At 42.8% G+C, this 16,990-nt stretch overlaps 1 protein-coding gene and 1 long non-coding RNA gene across 36 annotated transcripts in view; one reads left to right on the forward strand and one right to left on the reverse strand.

The window, feature by feature from the left end:
• The window catches only part of PPFIBP2 (PPFIB scaffold protein 2), a 141,655-nt gene that overhangs the window by 71,271 nt on the left and 53,394 nt on the right, over window positions 1-16,990 (forward strand). For 24 of the 26 annotated variants that reach the window (XM_035265687.3, XM_078340422.1, XM_078340424.1 and 21 more), the window contains 2 exons: window positions 6,572-6,664; window positions 10,905-11,018. In XM_035265687.3, coding sequence (XP_035121578.1) covers window positions 6,572-6,664; window positions 10,905-11,018 — 207 coding nt within the window. Of the gene's footprint in view, window positions 1-6,571; window positions 6,665-10,531; window positions 10,717-10,904; window positions 11,019-16,990 lie in introns of those variants that run through there. The other 2 variants (XM_017977882.4, XM_078340434.1) reach the window with 1 other exon arrangement.
• LOC118145808 (uncharacterized) overlaps window positions 1-16,990 on the reverse strand; it is a 71,339-nt gene that overhangs the window by 49,998 nt on the left and 4,351 nt on the right. For 6 of the 10 annotated variants that reach the window (XR_004731286.3, XR_013523284.1, XR_013523283.1 and 3 more), the window contains exons 2-4: window positions 10,441-10,655; window positions 3,569-3,713; window positions 461-540 (exon numbers count right to left, since the gene is read on the reverse strand). This is a non-coding gene — a long non-coding RNA (uncharacterized LOC118145808). Of the gene's footprint in view, window positions 1-460; window positions 541-3,568; window positions 3,714-10,440; window positions 10,656-11,012; window positions 16,519-16,990 lie in introns of those variants that run through there. The other 4 variants (XR_013523280.1, XR_013523286.1, XR_013523282.1 and 1 more) reach the window with 2 other exon arrangements.

Here is a 16,990-nt window from a genome sequence, read left to right on the forward strand (position 1 = left end):
GTTTTGTTTTGTTTTGTTTTTCATTTCCAGCCTGAAAGTATTTTGTTTATTGTTCCTTTGGGTTGTTTGTACAGGCCTTTATAGATTCTTAGGTGTCCTGATCAGAAACATTGTCCCTGTTGTTCTCTTACACATAAAGAGTGAATTAAAACCTTTTGTAGAAGGCATTAAATACTTCTAACTGAACGGTAGCCTTTTAGATTAAACAAAGCTAAATTCATTTACAATTTAGCTAAATTCATTTGTTAAATTATAATTTAAAATCATTTCCATATTCCTAAGATTATTCAAAAACTTTATATCACACAGGAATTTGTAGAGCATCCTGCTATAAAGAGCATTCTGTAGTTTTATTCCCCCAGGTTTTCAGGTATATTGACCTAACTGACCCTCTCTGCTTCTCTGTGAAGCATAATTTTTTCTATTGAAAGGATGGAAAGCCCGAGATGAGGTGACCTACCTGAGATTCCACATGGTTAGGTGCAGCCCCAGCCTCCTAATTATTCTTGGTTTGTCCTCTTGCTGCAGAGAAGGTGGTACCTTGGGGAGGAGGATGCAATAGGAATTCTGTACACGAATATGGAAGCACCACAAGAAAGTCCCCAGGGATCCCCCGCTTGAAGTTCAGCTGGGCCAAATATGGGGAACACAGAAGCCAGAGCTCCCAGCCTCCCAGCACCCAGACCTGGCATTTATGCAGCTGTGTCTGACATGTAATTCTTTCAACATAACTTATTAAATAGTCGTTAGCTATATTTATTATTTACCCTTCATTTATTCACTTTCTGATTCACCATTATATCTTTTAGACTTGAGCTCCTGTTTATTTCTTGTTTTGTTTGAACTTACTTTTTCGTATCGCACATCTTGCTCCCCACCTCCACCAGCCCCGGTTGATGCCCATGGGCCTCTTGCGTCTCGTATTCATTCCCTGTCTTAACCTTTTTGCTCTACATGGGAAATAGAATGGAAGCAAACAGGTGGTGGATAGAAAGCCATCTATTCCACACACAAAGGAGACTGGGTGCCCTTTTTATCCTAGTACATCCCACAGGGACACTCCCTGTGCCACGAAGTAGATCTCAATTAGCCCCTGATGATAATCCTGGTTTTAACTACAGTTGGCTTAGGACTGGCAACCCTGCCTTAAAAATTGCCGGTTTAAGCAAATCAAGCAACAATAGGCAGAATTCCTTTGCAATTCAGTACTATATCCAAATAGCAGGAATTCTTTCCTGCAAGTCTGTTTCCAAAGGAGTAAATTTTAGTCAGTTGATCACCTTTTGAGACAAATGCATTAACCAGAACTTTTGGTTGCAAATAACAGAAATTCAGTTTGAACTAAGCTGAGAGGGAACAAATAGGAAGGACTGGAATATATCTCTGCCTTTAGACAGCAGGAACCAGGGATGAGAATGCCCCCAGTCCTTTTCTTGGCTTTTGTTTGCACATTGGCTTCATAGCTGTCTCTTGTTGCAAACCAGCTTTTTCCACATAGAGCAGGACACGGCCACTGACAACCTCAGAACTTTATGGCACCACCACTACCATGCTCTGTTCCTAAGTTTGAAAATTCAGAGGAAGGATTTCAACAAGCCAGTGGCAGGGAGATGAGGACCTTTCTAAGAAGATGGCAGCCCTCATTTGGGCCACTGAATTTCAGTAAAGGTGATGATCTCAGCCTACTCGGGACAAACAATAGATTCCATTAAAGCAGGGTGCGGAAGAATTCTCTGCCAAGATAGAGACAAGTCTTCTCTGTTCCTATTCCTTAGCAAGAGAACAAGGGGAAAATCGGCTGATTTAGGGTTCTCCACAATTCATGATAGTTTCTCTTCTGGACCTTACTTATCCCCTGAAAATCTCATCTCTAGTTAAAATCCAATGTTCTCCATGGTGCGGAAATCTTGATTTCTTGAGTCTGTCAGCATCCAGTTCTCTGTGCATGACGAACTTATCAAGAGTAAATTTCTTACTCACTGACCAAGGGGAGGGATGGGAGAGGTAGGGACAGGACTTGGTTCAGGTGAGGCTAGTGTCATTGTATGGTCCAAACTGCCCTTTATGTGGAGACTGTCCCTGCTGGAATCTTGCAGTCAGCCAGTCCTCTCCATCCTGCCTACTCGGAGTTCGCTTTCTGTCCTCTCCCTGCAGAGGCCGATTGACTATGGTGAGCAACTCCAGGATCCCAACCATAGAATACCCTGCACAGCTGCTGCATCTTCCTGAGGCCTCTCTGTTAGAGATGGCTTAGAAAATAGCCCTACCTTAGGCTGTTCATTGCTCATGCTGCACATTAGGCTTGCCCAGCCTCAGCAGTGATAGCAATTTGGGTCTTACAGAAACAGACCCTGGGATAACCTGTAAGAATCAAGGAGGTGTGTCATCAGTGTTTCTGAAGACACTCTGGAATATTACTCTCAAGGCCTATGGAAGACCTTGATGTGACAACTCTGTGCTCTGTTTTATATTTGCCTCCAAGAAATCTGAGTTTTAGAGGATGAATTCCTTGTGTCCAAGACTCTCTTCAGCTTCTTGAGAGGAAAGCTTGATAGACACAAAGTTGGTTTGGCTTCAATAATCTTGACTAAACGTGCCGCGTTCTTAACAACATGCGTTCAAGAAGTCCTGGTCTTGATTCAGTTCCATGATATGGGAGAGGTAGTATGTTTCACTGTGGCATTCTTTAGTCAAAATTCAAGAGGATGTGGAACTGTCAGTCTGTAGTTAACGATTCACCTCCACAGGGCACACATATCACAGCGTTCTCACAATATTTTTAGGTAACTAACCTGAATTATAGTATCAGAAACAGCTCTGACCATGGAAAATTTGAATGACAAGATTGATTTTTGCCTTGTCACGTTTGTAGCAATAACCATCAAAAGAGAGGGGGAGGAAGTTTGATCAAATATATGTAACACAACTTAGTACCTCAGTCCATTGGCAGGTCTAGCCTAGTGGCTAATGTCTTTGGTTGAGTAAAAATTAGCTTTCTTATATTCATCTGTGGGATGAGCATCCTTAACAAGTAGAACAGGGGGTGGATGATACTCTCCTTTAGTCACTTGCCATCCCACAGTGGGGAGCAGTAGAAAATTAGCATGTAGCATCCTTCAGAATTTGGTTGTACTTTCTTCTCTGTGGAATGTGGGCATGGTTCTTCCAACCTGACTTCATGCATGGAGAGCTGGGCAACTGCTCTAACACTGATTTGCCTAATCAGGAACATGGACGAGACTTTTCAGGGACACATCAAACCTGCAATCACACAGGGACCCACTATCCTTCCAAGCCTTCTATTTGCAATTCCACTATTAAAGGACCAGGTATACCTTTTGACAAAGCAAGCTCTTTTTAAAGTAGAGCAAAACAGAGATGTGTCCTAACTTGGTCTTTTAAAACTATTTCTCAATAAATTGGAATCACATTTTGATAACCACAAAGCTAATATGCCCTGATGATGTAGTCATTTTATAATGCAAGAATGACACCAGAACGTGACTGAACCTGTTGCTGAGTTATAAGAATACAGATTATGCAGATTCACCCAAAGGTAAATCCTTACCTTTGGCTGACGAATATTAGCATTCAGCAAGACAATCCCCTTCTTGGCCCTGTTCTCAGATGCTTTCCAAGTTTTTCTCCAGACAGAGGTGGCATTTGATCCTGGCCTTTCTGAACAGCACAGTTTTTTCACGTGCCAGTCCCGTCTAGATCATGAAAACACATGGCTCTGACTTCATTAAAAGCAAAGGATAGGGATACTGTGGGCTTCTGTCTGGAACATTATCTCTCACTGCCGTTTACTACCTTTTAAAAGATTGCTGGAGAATAGCAGTGATTCTGAAGGACCTGTAGAAGAGGGAAATGTACTGTTCCTCTAGAACAATGATTAGGGGTAGGGGAGGGACCTGTCTGCCAAGCACACCACTGCTGTATGGACCAGTGTGACTGCTGGGAAAGGAGTTGGCTCCTTGAATCTGTTATAGGAGGGACAAATATCAGGAACCACTGTTCTAGGTCCTCTAACAGGGCTTCCAGATTTTCAAATAGATTTTAATTACTCAATAGAAACATTTTTGTAGGAAATGCAAACATTATGGCAAAATGCTCTGAACAGTGCCTGGCACATGCTGAGCACTTGGTGCTTGCTGTGTATTTACAGCCCTGTACCTGGACCATATTATATTAATTCCACAGAATTGCTTTCACCTTTGGCCCATATTACCCACTAGCCTCTGAACTACTCTGAGAGCATCACACAAAAGCAATGAGTTCTCCTGGGCTCTGTTTACTCTAAGGGTGCCATCATGGGTATTGCTGATCCTGTTACACAAAATCTCTCTGTGAAAACAAGAAGTTTCTCTCTTGCTTGAGAATAGTTACGCTTCTCCTAGGCAGTTGATTTGATTTTATCATACTGATCTGTGCATCTATTAACTGGTTGTGCTTCTCTTTTTTTATTAGCTTCTAGCCTGAATCTAGATTTTTACCCCCTTGTAGCATGTGTTATCGAATCTGGGTCACAAATTTTATTAACTGAAGTTATGATTTCAACTTTCTTACTCTTTTTTGTCAACTAGTAAAAACAGTTGCCTCTCTGGGTGATTGCATGGGTAGACCTTTTATTATAATGAAGAATATACTGGACACCATTTGAATAAAGCACAGTTGGTTCAGTGGCTTGCTGGAGTCTGTGGAAGGAGTCTTTAGTCTCCTCTCCATTTCCTGCCAGAGAACAGGCAGCTGCCAGTGCTAGGTGGCTCCGTGTCCATGTGGACTTTGGCACTGGGGTTCTGCATGCAGAGCCTCTCTTGGACACCTGGGTCCTTTTTCTCTGACCACTGGAAATCACCATCATGTGAGTTATTTGACAGAAGAATTTGATCTGCTATTAAGAATTATTTTCCTATCTTTTCTTCTCAGGTTCTGAGAAAATATAGATTATACCCTTGGATTCTAGTCAGAGAGTTTGATGTGAGAACTGTAATATTAATTTAACAACAATAAACTACCATTAACAAAGACGTCCTTTGTGATTGTTAAGGCTCTTTGTCTGTGGCATGAAAGCGCTCCCATAACAATGAACAAGACATAGGCTCCAGAGGGGCTGGAGCAGAAGACAGTAGTGTGGCAGCAGGTGCTACCTGGCACAGCTGGCCTAGGGAGTGGCCCCTGGGTCTGTCCTCTGGCTGCACCTTCAACAAACAATCAGTGTATTTTTCACTAGTGAGACTCTAGGCTTGAGTGCAGTATGCTTGGTCCACATTTCTGTTCTAGGACTGGGCATGGCTCTGTTGCCTCCCTCACCTATGCAGTGCATTGGGAAGGGGTAGGATCAGGGGAGGAAGGAGGTGCCCTTTCTCATGAAGGGTGGTGCGAAAGCCCATACTAAAAGTTGAAATGTGGGGAAATGGCCTAGGACAAGGTGGCCCAACTCTGGATCTCTCACATCTGCCTCTGCACAATTGAGGCTTTTCTCTAGGGTAGTGGACACCTGCCTTATGAATATTGAAGCACTGATTTCACTGGACCAGCTCAGATTATGTGATACTCATTTCCACATTTAGCAATCAGATCTACTTTTTCAGAGTGCCAAGCCTCTGGGTGACCGATTGCAGACCAGCTTGGTTTCAGTCTTCCATTCACCATGGAGGAAGGAGGTGTTGGGGCCAGCTTAGTGACATTAGCAGCTCCTTCCCTCCTCTCTGCCCACAAGCAGGTCAGACACACCCAAGAAAGTGACACCTCCTGTCTCTGCTTGGGGCATTTGTAAGATTCTGCCTCTCCTCTGACATTCCACATCCTCTTTCTTTCCTCTGTTTTCTATCGTTTCTGGCCACTTGTCATTTCCTGTGCTTTAGCTCTGGCATCCCTCTGGCTCTTATTTAAGTTCTTCTCAAGATGTTTTGTCTTAGCTTGCTTCTTTCAGCTCTAGCACCGAGGAAATGTGACCTGCCAGCCTGGCTACCAAAGCTCTTACTGGAGGGTGGGATTGGGGTGGGAAGAGAGGTGTGAGTGAAGGGCCTTGTAGTTGACATTCCCCATCCTTCATGCTCACTCTGATGTTCAGGATGGGCCTCCATGCAGCACGGTGTACCTTGGCTTCAGGGGACCCTGGCATGAGAGTTAGGAGATACCAAGATCTGAGCAGAAGCTGTTCCCATGTAGTCCCTTGGTGAATGGTACTGGCTCTCCAGTCTCCTCAAAGAGCAGGCCCTCATTGTCACCATGCCTCTGGAGGCAGTGCCTCTGGCTAACCTAGACCCAGCATGTCAAGTCAAGTACTGCTGGGCCTAGAGTTTCACAGAGCGTCTCCTGGCCAGGAGTGAGGTCATCCAGGGGGTGGTTGTGCCAACTTCCAAGACACACCTTTCAGTGGCATGTGATCTGGTTCTCCTCATGGTAGTTTTGAAATCTTGTGGTTTCCTGTTTCAGTGAGTGGTTTTGTACATATAATCAGTGAAACTGTCCTCACAAATTACATGCATCCCCTATTTCATTTAGAAGCTGGTAAGATGTTTTTCCAGCCTTTTAAGTGTATTCTTTTTTTTTCTGTCCTCTTTAGACCCAGGTAAACCACCACAGTGCTGCTAGTAATGAAACCTACCAGGAACGCTTAGCACGGCTAGAAGGAGATAAGGAGTCCCTCATATTGCAGGTGGGTACTTTTTTTTTTTGGTGAGAATCACCTTATCCTGTTACCTCCTACTATGTAGTTTCTCTTAAGTGGGAGGGAAGCACAAGGGATTTTCTCTTGGAATTTTTCTGCTTCCAAAGCATATGTTTTTAGAAAAAACTTTTCCTGAAATAAAGAATTACGTAACTCTAGACCTGACTTTGGGGGGCTGTGAATTCAGTCATTCATTTATCATGCACTACCGCACCTGCCTGTATACACTGGAAGCCCCATGACCAGGCTGATTTCCAGGTGCTAAGAATGAACAAAATGGGCCCTGTCCCCCAGAAGCTCCCGAGTCTTGTGAGGAAGGGGAGGTATATCCTCATGCCCCTAATAAGACAGAGCTGTGGGTGATACAGGTCTAAGGGTGAATGCTAATGGAATCAAGTCCAAATTGTCTGAAGTTGGATCTAGACTGATCCCTTTGATGGCAAATTCCCTGGAGCTGGTAATAGGAGCTAAGCCTTCGATAGCTCTCTTGCTTGAAAGAGAGGAACTCCAACACCTTTAATGGAAAAAGATAGGCAAAGGAGCTTTCTCACTTTTGAACGTTTGTGTGCCTTGTAGGCCATAGAATTAGGTATTCCCTTAAGAACCCTGTTGAAGAAGCAGTCCTAGCTCTTTGCTATGTTATCTCTTGAAAGTATAAATTGATTTAGCAAGCATTTGCTCAAGGTCTGGTATGCATCAGATATTAATTGGTGATTTGGAAAATATAAAGACTAGTATCCTAATCCCAGCTCCTTAAAGTTTAAAGGGTGATGAGTTAGACTGGTGGTAGAATGGAGGTAGGGGTCGGGGGGGCCTTGTACCCTACCCAGGCTATGGGCTTCAGCTTGGAGCACTAGGGTTATGAGGTGGCAGTGTGTTTATTTTTTTTCTTTTTACCTTATTTATTTTATTCTTTCATTGTATTTTATGAACATAAGGGTAATAAATTATTTTAGAAACTTTAAAAATTCTAAAAATTTGAAGAAGCAGGTTAATGTTCTGGCCTTTTTTCCAGCGTTTTGTTTTTTTTTTTTTTTCTTTTGCTTCTATTCTAAATAACTGAGCTCACACTAAATATATGGTTTTACATTCCAGTTTTGTATTTTTCTTCATTGATTTATTCATTATAAAATAATTGAGTATATACAACTGTGAGATGCTGGTTTTTGATGCTGGGATGCAGCACTGAAAGAGGCAGACTCAGTTCCCATTCTTGTGGATCTTCCATTTGAGAGAGAGAGAGTGGGCCAGGCGCGGTGGCTCATGTCTGTAATCCCAACATTCTGGGAGGCCGACGGGGGGTGAATCACCTGAGGTTAGGAGTTGTAGACCAGCCTGGCCAACATGGTGAATCCCCATCTCTACTAAAAATACAAAAATTAGCCGGGCTTGGTGGCATGCACTTGTGATCCCAGCACTTTGGAAGGCCAAAGCAGGTGAATCACCAGGTCGGGAGTTTGAGATCAGCCTGACCAATATGTTGAAACCCCATCTCTACTAAAAATACGAAAGTTTAGCTGGGTGTGGTGGCAGGCGCCTGTAATCCCAGGTACTCAGGAGGCTGAGTCAGGAGAATTGATTGAACCCAGGAGGCAGAGGTTTCAGTGAGCCGAGATCGCACCACTGCACTCAGCCTGGGCGACAGAGTGAGGCTCTGTCTCAAAAAAAAAAGAGAGAGTGTGTATTGGCAATAAGCCAATATATAAACTAGTTTAGGTGATGATAAGAACTATGGAAAAAAGTAAAGCAAGATGAGGACTGTGTACTAAAAGGAAGATCTCCTTTACAGGAGGAAGCTGGGGAGGGAGCCATGCAGATACCTGGAGAAGTGCATTCCAGACAGAGCAGGTGGTCAGTCCAGCCCACACACTGAGGCAAGAGTGTGCTTGGTGTGTGGGAAGAACAGCAAGGGGCTATTGTACCTGGCGTCTGTGCCCAGAAGGGCGGTGGGAGCCGCCTTTAGAGAGGTAGCAGGGGCCAGATTGAATAGCACATTGTAGCACAGATGTTTGAGGGATGTGTAATTTGAAACTCTTATCTCAATGACATGATTAGTGAAAGAGTATCTAATGTAAGATTTTGCAGCAAACAGTATGAAATTGCAAACTTTTGAACCAGGACCCTTCATGATTGAAATAGCACATTCCTATTTAGAGAGGATTACAATTTAATTTTTTAAATTCCTGTGTAATAATGCTTCCTTCACATTCATAGTTTTCTAAAATTCCAAATTCTTGAACGATCCCTATTTAAATAATCCTAACACAATTGGGAAGCTGCTTACCAGTAAAGTCAGAAGCTGACCCTAGTGGTTTCCACTGTACTGAGAGCTTATGGGCAGACTCCAGGAGTGTCTGTTACGTGATCACTCCTGTTCTGCAGTGGCCCAGCGGAGCTGGTTAGACAGATTCTCAGCAGGGTAGAGGCTCTTGCTTAATGCACACACAAGCTCAGCCAGACTGACTTAATTTGGAGCCCTTGGCCCAGAAAGTTTTTTTGGTTCTACTCATAAAACAAGACAAATCACACATAACAAAATACTCTGTTTCTAGGACAAACCCCAGATCTCTTATATTTTCATTATAATGAAAATCCTTAAGAAATTTCATCCTTTTTTTTTTTTTTAACGTCTGTATCCCTCAGTACCTAGAACTATGCCTAACATCTAGTAGGGTCTCACTAAAAATAGTTGTTTTTAGTGAACAAAGGTCACATTTTAGGACCTTTATGTATTTTGTTGAGATTTTCTACATCCCCTCATTCATAATACTTAGAATCAGCATTGGTGTTCCGAAGTCCCCTGGAGCTGAACAATTAGCTATAGAATGCTAGAGATCCTATGATTCCTCAGGTATCACCAACACATAGCCTCAAGGCATGGTATAGTCCATAGAAATGTCTAATCTTCATAATAAGATTAACCAGAAAACATCCTTCACAGGCAGAAACTCTGGATTCCAGCGAGCAAAGCCCACCCCCAGAGGCCTACCTTTTTGAAAGTGGAGTTAGTTCAGGATGGCTGAGTGTTGGGCACTATTACTATCACAGGGAGTAATAAATACACACCCACCTACAAAGGTTTTAAACCACTTTTTTGCTTAAAAGTGGAATGTTAGCCCTGTGTCGACTCCAGGAATATGTTTTAATAATTCATTAATCATTTGGGAACATAAAAGTGGAGAGCTTAAAGTAGGCATATTAATTTAGATTAGTTCCTTTTTAAACAGGAGCTTTATAATTCAGAAAATTTATTTAAACACTCATAAATGAACTTACATTAACTCATGCTCCATCTATCCTTACGTTATAGGCTGAGAAATAATTCTGGAAATCTATATACAAATGGCAATGACTGATAAAAAAAAGTCTAAAGGATCTCAATTTACTAACTGCTAATTTCTTCACTTTTGGGAAGACACTCATTCTCTTCTTGCTTTGAACCATCTCTTAATAAAGAAAAAGAATCCTGGAGCAGTTTGCTAATAGAGAAGGCTATGAAAGCCATTGCTAGTATATAGTTAGGGCATAATTTGAATGAGTAAATGAGTTTTTACTCATTCATATTTTCAAAAGAGATTCTCAGTGTTCTTTAGAAAGATGACTTTTTTTTCTGCCACCATATGTGTAATGTGGCTCCTCTATATTTATGACTTAGAGTCATGTTTTGGCCTGTGAAGCACAAAACCCTTTCTGGAGCCAAGTTTTATCAGTGCTAATACATGCCCTTTACAGCCCACATTCATTAATGGCATCAAAACACTCGCCTGATAGGTGAGCAGTCCTCACACCCTTATGAGAGAGGTAAGGTCATTGGTTAGTTTTCATGAAGTTTGGAAAGCTCTTCCACATGAGGTTGCAGAAGTCCTGGCAAGCCTGCTGAGATGTGCCTTCAGGTCGGGGCTGTTCAGTAAGAGGAATAAGGAGCATGAGTCCAGCCCAGAGGCAGCTTCTGTGGCTGTTGGGTGTTTTTCTCTTGAGTCTGTCAAGAGGAGTAAACGTAACCCATTTCATCAGAGCAGTGGCCGAGACTCCCTTGTAAGGTAAGAATCTAACTGGAGCTGCCTTCATTCAGGACACTTCCTCTACCTGCCTCTCAGCCAAAGGCAAAACTGTTTGCTCTGTATAAGAGTCAGTGGTGAGGTTTCACAGCTCCCCTGCAGCGGGGGGAGGCTTTTCTGCCCCATGTCAAATCCCTGCTCCTCTACCCTTGCTTTATTTCCTGGAACAGGTGAGTGTCCTCACAGACCAAGTGGAAGCCCAGGGAGAGAAGATTCGAGACCTGGAAGTGTGTCTGGAAGGACACCAGGTGAAACTCAATGCTGCTGAAGAGATGCTTCAACAGGTAAGGACAGGTGCACTGAAGGCCCTGGGTTCTGAAGCAGCTCATGTGCCGAAGCCCCTTTCTGTGCCCAGGCTACGGCTCTTGCTGCCTGCTTTCTCATCCTATCTGGAGGCAGGATTGGCTCCTCAGTGTATAGTGTTTATACAGCAGGTGAAACCAACCTGAACATTGAGAGTAGCAGAGCGGGTAGGGAAAGGAAGGGCTGCCCTGAGATGAATAACCTGCTGAGCTGGTTAGACAGATTCCCAGCTAGCACTTCCTCCAGACCTGGTGCAGTGAGGAAAACCTCAGCTGGGGGACTCACCCTCATCCTGCAGTGTCATCTGGAGTTTTAGAAAGTCAATTCTCAGTTGATTCTGTGCCTTTTTCCCGTCTCGCTCTGCCTCTTCCTACTCTATATAGTTTTTAAATAAAAATTATTACATAAATAACATTTTAATATAACTCAGTAGCTATCACAATGGAAAAAATATTTAACTATTTCCTACCATTCAAATAATGTCTTCTCCTTGTTTCCTTTTTGTCCTTGTTATATGTGCATGTACTTTCCAAATCCGTAGTCACAGCAAATATGCAATTTAGTTCTCTGATCTTGTATGCTTAATATCATAGAATTTTTTCCATTTTACATGTTTGCTGTATTGTCATCTTTATTATCACTTATAATACATTTTCTTAGTAAAAGTATCAGAATTGACTTAACTGTTTTTTGATTCCTGAGTACTTTTCCTGTATTATAAGTAATGAACTCTAATTTTTTAGGAAGGGGTGTTGAATTTTTATTAAAATTCTTTTCAGAATTTGTTCAGAAGCTCATTAAGTTTGTAAATGAAATCTATTAATATATCTAATTTTAAATTTTCCTTAATTCATATCATTCTTGTGTTTTAAGTTGAAAATTAAACTATGACTGAAGCTTATGTGTGTCTGCCTTATAACTCCTGGCATAGTACTTGGCACATAAAAGGTGCTCACAATTACTTAAAGATCAAAAGTTTGTTCCTTAAAATGAGTGGATTCAATTAGATGACTGCTTATAATATTTCCCCCAAAAGCACTAGCATCTTTTTTTTATTGTCATGATCAGCATAAGACTCAGATTGTTTCTTGACAGCATACTGGTGAATACAGGCTTTGCATTTTACCTTTGGCCTCATAATAAACATCTTAATTCTGGTGTTAGTTTTGTTTGAGTGCCTTTAAAGACCTTTAAAAAAAATGGAAGTCAGTGTTTTTATGTATAGATCTTCATAAAAACCGGTTCCAATGGCTCAGAAACTTTTGTTAGTTTGTTTTCTTTTTGCTGCTGATTAATAAGTTACCACATTCTTGGCTCCATTTGATTTTCTACTTAGATTGTGTGCCATTTCTCTTGTTCGCGATATTCCCAAAAATCTGGCTAGTAAGAGAAATTGAGGCTTTTTTAAAAAATTGAATCTTTCTTTTGAAGATCCAGGAAAGAAAATAGCCTGATAGAAGAAAATCTCAAATGATGAAAGTATTTTCACAAAGAGTGCAAAAAACAACCTATTAGATTGTGTTTTCAGGTCTGCTCAAGGTATGGTTTTCAGATGAGAAGGATAAGGGAGAAAGATGATGGAATGGTGTAAACAATCCAGAAAGAGACCAAGAACATTTGAATGTGGAAGGGAACATGTCAGAAGGTTGATGTTTCACGAAGGTGATGCTGGGAGAGTAACCACATAATCAGAGGTCAGAGAGTAGTTGCATTGTAGTAGCTGAGTTGTCTGACTGCCCGTGCTGGCTCCTCTGAGCCTGCTCTACATAGCTCTCTATGGCAGGGTTTCTGCTCTATTGTCAAAGTCTCTGTGTCAAGGAGTCTGATTGTGATGCCCAGCACCACTTGGAGAGAGGCTGTCTAATTCCTCTAAGCATTCCCATGGATGGCATTTTAGACTTTTTAAAGTCTTAAGCTCAGTTACCTTTTTTATCCTGTTTATTCTAAATCCTCTTTCTTGTGTGCTATGGGTTTGCTATTGGGTGTGTGGTACCATGCGCCACAGAGGTAGATGTCTTAACCTGACATATATTGGAGTATGGTAGCTGCTTCTGAGTTTCAAAGATTCCTGAATTTGACCAAGTTATTTTTCTGTTCATAAGCTTTCATTGCGTTCCCTCAAACTGCCAAGGGTAAAATGATAGCAGTATGCAGTGCTCCTTTGTTAACAAATTGAGTCCAAGCCATAAGACACATCTGAGCCTCATCTCCCGCTCACGTGATCGCTGGGCTGGGTGGCACCAGAGCATGAGCTGTTTTGAGTTCCCAAATCTAAATCCAGAGTTGAATGTTTGGCCGTACATGCTGTTGCTTTCCTGAAGTCTGTTTGATGCTGTTTGTGAAGACACTTAATTCTTGCACCACAGCGCTGATGCAATGATATCTCTGGCTTGGAGTATGTATGCATTTTCTGAGCTGAAGACAGGCAAACATCTGCCCAATCTGACTGAGATATCCTGGCTGCAGGGCCCTTGGCTTCTGGTGGTAGGAGCAAGAATGACTGACTCATGGCCTAGAGGCAGAGAATGAAGGCAAACAATTGCCTCTTTCTGCCAGCCTCAGAAGTCATTCCTGCCCAGAGCCAAGGCAAGCCTGCTGCTCAAAGGCTCTGAAAGAAATCCTTTCACTGTCTCAGCATGCAGCTTCTAACTGCCTATAGATAAGGTGCTTCTTCTGGGTTTGCTGCTCCTGATAACCCTACATTCTGAAGACATCCTGTCTGAAGGCAGCAGCTGCTGTTCTACTCCACTTGACTGACCATTTAGGCATGGTGATGCTAGATATTCTCATTTTTCACAAGAGACTCAAAATCCAGATTTAATGAGTTAAAGATGTCTGCTTTTAAAATATTAGCAGCTAATTTAAGTTTTCATAAATGCTCTGTGAATCATACCTATAGGTCAAGGCTGGCCTACAGGCCTCCAATCTGCAACCTCTGCTCTAGACTTGGCCCCCGCGGGCTGGAATAACTATAGGGGGATTTAGGAAAAGCCAAATCCAATGAGCATAGCCCAAACCTTATGATAACTAGGGCTTCAAGAACCCCATTGAGCTGTTTCTCTCCATAGCTGTTCTGTCTCTCTCCATAGCTGTTCTGACCAATGTCAGTCTCCCTCCAGGAGCACAAGAGGTGAGACGTTAATTCTCTACCCAGTTCATGAGCCATGTACCTGCTGTACCCCCAACCACAGCATCCTTAGCCTGTCCCGCTCAGGGCTGATCTCCCAGCTCCCATCTGTTTTTGTCCACACATGAACTCATCCAGCCTCCAGAAAGAGCATGAAGACCTCTCTTGGGGTTAGACAAGAGAGAACCAACCAGAGTCAGCAAAGGGGCAGGTCCACATGAGCCTGCCTAGATTATGAACACTTCTGAGGGCAAAATAATGTTTCTATTTTGCAGCCCATTGCAAGATGTGGGGTGGGAAGGGAACATGACAGCTATAAGCATCTCTCAGGACTGCTACAAGCAGACAGCTACAAGCATCTCATAGCTGTCTACATAGACATATAGACATACCTTGTAGCTCTCAGGACTGCTTATGGAAGCACCTACTCAGGTGTGGTCTTAGACTCACTGAGCATGTCTGGATTACCCAAGAACTTTTCCCATTAAGAAGAGACATTTCTCAGATAGGTACTGTGGCTCACACCTGTAATCCCAGCACTATGGGAAGCAAGGCAGGAGGATCACCACCTGAGGTCAGGAGTTCAAGACCAGCCTAACCAACATGGTGAAACCCCATCTCTATTAAAAATACAAAATTAGCAAAGTGTGGTGGCACATACCTGTAATCCCAGCTACTTACGAGGCTGAGGCAAGAGAATCACTTGAACTGGGGAGGCAGACATTGCAGTGAGCCCAGGTCATGCCATTGCACTCCATCCTGGGCAATAAGAACAAAACTTGAAAAAAAAACATTTCTCAAAAGGATCTTTAGGGGAGGGACAGTCTGAGTCAGTTTTCACTGGTCTGGTATTGTCTGAGCCTGAAAATGGAACTCAGAGTGCTGGGCCCTGCTTCTCTAGTACTTAAGCAGATCAAGGCATTGCTCAGCTGCACACCGAGGCTATCAGAGGCCAGGGCCCAGAATTGTCCCCTAGGATTTGAGGCATGGACCAGCAATCTTCTCGTGACTGGCTCAAACTATGCTGGCAACAAAAATCTCTGTATCATGGGGAGGGTTTCCCTGATCTGTGATATACTTGAGGCCCATGGTGGCTTTTTCTAAAGTAGCCCCCTTGAGCTCTCCGGGGTCTAGTAGTTTTCTGCACAATAAGCTCCTCTGCCTGTGATCACTGACCCTTCTCTAGAGGATGATCTCCGGGAAGAAGCTGATGCTACTCAGTGGATAAGAGGTTTTACATGGAGCTAGTGGCCAAATAGAGCATTTTCTAGAGTGGTCATTTACAGATATAATCAATGTAAACAGAAACAATGTTCAATGTCAAAAGAGAACACAGGGAAAGGGAACACTGTGGGGAGGAAGTAAGGGTGCAGACCTTGTGAAGACATAATCCTGCTTTTGGGAAACCTTGGACAACACCAGTCTCTCTCTATTTCCATCCTCCCTGCTGACCCAGAGCTTTAGGATTTGGGCAACTTCATTGTTTTGGCTTTTAGTTGAGGTTGGGGAGTGACAAATACAGGGGATTGAGAGTTCATAGATATGAGTTTCTGTAGATTTGCTATTTGCTGTTGATCTGGGAAAGTCAGTGTACCTGTTTTCTTACTATTAGAGAATGGGGATGACAATATGGCCTCTGTATTGCCCACCTCTTACTTCTCAGAGTTCTAGTAAAGTTTTTCCAGTGTTACTAAGCACAGGCTATCACACAAATGGCCATTGTAAGTCAAGACACTGAGCAGAAGGTTGTTTGTGGGCCTGAGACACAGACCTAGTAGCTGACCGATAAATTTCTCAGGAGAGCCTTTAAACAGGTATTTCTATCTCAAAGAAAAGATTAAATGAGCTGTGTACATGTTCTGGTGGGAACACAAATCTGTCTGAGGCAGGTAATACACTGATTCATAAGTGAAGAAAACAGGAATTTTTCAAAATTCCCCAGAACTCCCTCTGGGTATTTATGAGCTAATGAGTTTCTTCATGTTTATCCCATTTGATGTTGGGTATCCAGACTACAGGGCAAACCGGATACTTTAACTTCATTTTTGCAGATAAGAGTGAGGTTCAGAGAGATGACTGAGTTAGTGGGGACTGAGTCTGGACTCAAACTCGGGTTGACTACAAGCACCTCTTGTCTGCACAGTGTTATTCATGAAAGAAGCCTCCCTGCAAGACCTGGTCCTTTTACTTCAAAGGGCAAAGAGACTTATTTTTCCTTTCATGCCTTTCCATGGCCCATTCTTTCATTCTGGTTTCAGGTTGCCAGTCTGGCTGTGGTCCTCCGTCATTGGTCAGTAACTCCCTGGGTCATATTCCACACTTAAAGATGGAGGTAATTGCTTCAAGATGTGGCCCTTTAAGGAGAGAAAAAGTTGAAAACCAAATGCTTTTGTTCAGCTTTAGTCAGAACTTGAGTTTTTCATAAAAGGAAATGAATGATGAGTTTCTCTGAGATAAACTTTCTTTATCTCCTAGAAACTAGAAGTATTTGTCCTTCTGGAAAAGGTTAGTGACAGTTTTGTCCGTTGATTTTTTTCTAAACCTTTATTACCCAGTTTCGTGGTCTACCACAGTGAGTAAAAACCAGCCTCCCCCAGACCTCCTCCCTCCTGTCATTTGCACTGGCAACCTTCAAACTATTGGGAGCAGAAGCAGAGTGCTGCCTGGGAAGCTGTTGCCCCTTATCCTCAGCTCGCTGCCTCCCCTCAACTCCCCTCCCCACACTGCAGTAGCTCCAGAAGGTTCCCAAAAGGATTCCACCCTGAAGGTCAGAAAGCCTTCAGCAGGGGGCAGGCGTTGCCTAGCAAGGTTGTGGGTGCTCCAGAC

Source organism: Callithrix jacchus, chromosome 10, assembly GCF_049354715.1.
Source record: "Callithrix jacchus isolate 240 chromosome 10, calJac240_pri, whole genome shotgun sequence".
Lineage (NCBI taxonomy): Eukaryota > Metazoa > Chordata > Mammalia > Primates > Cebidae > Callithrix > Callithrix jacchus.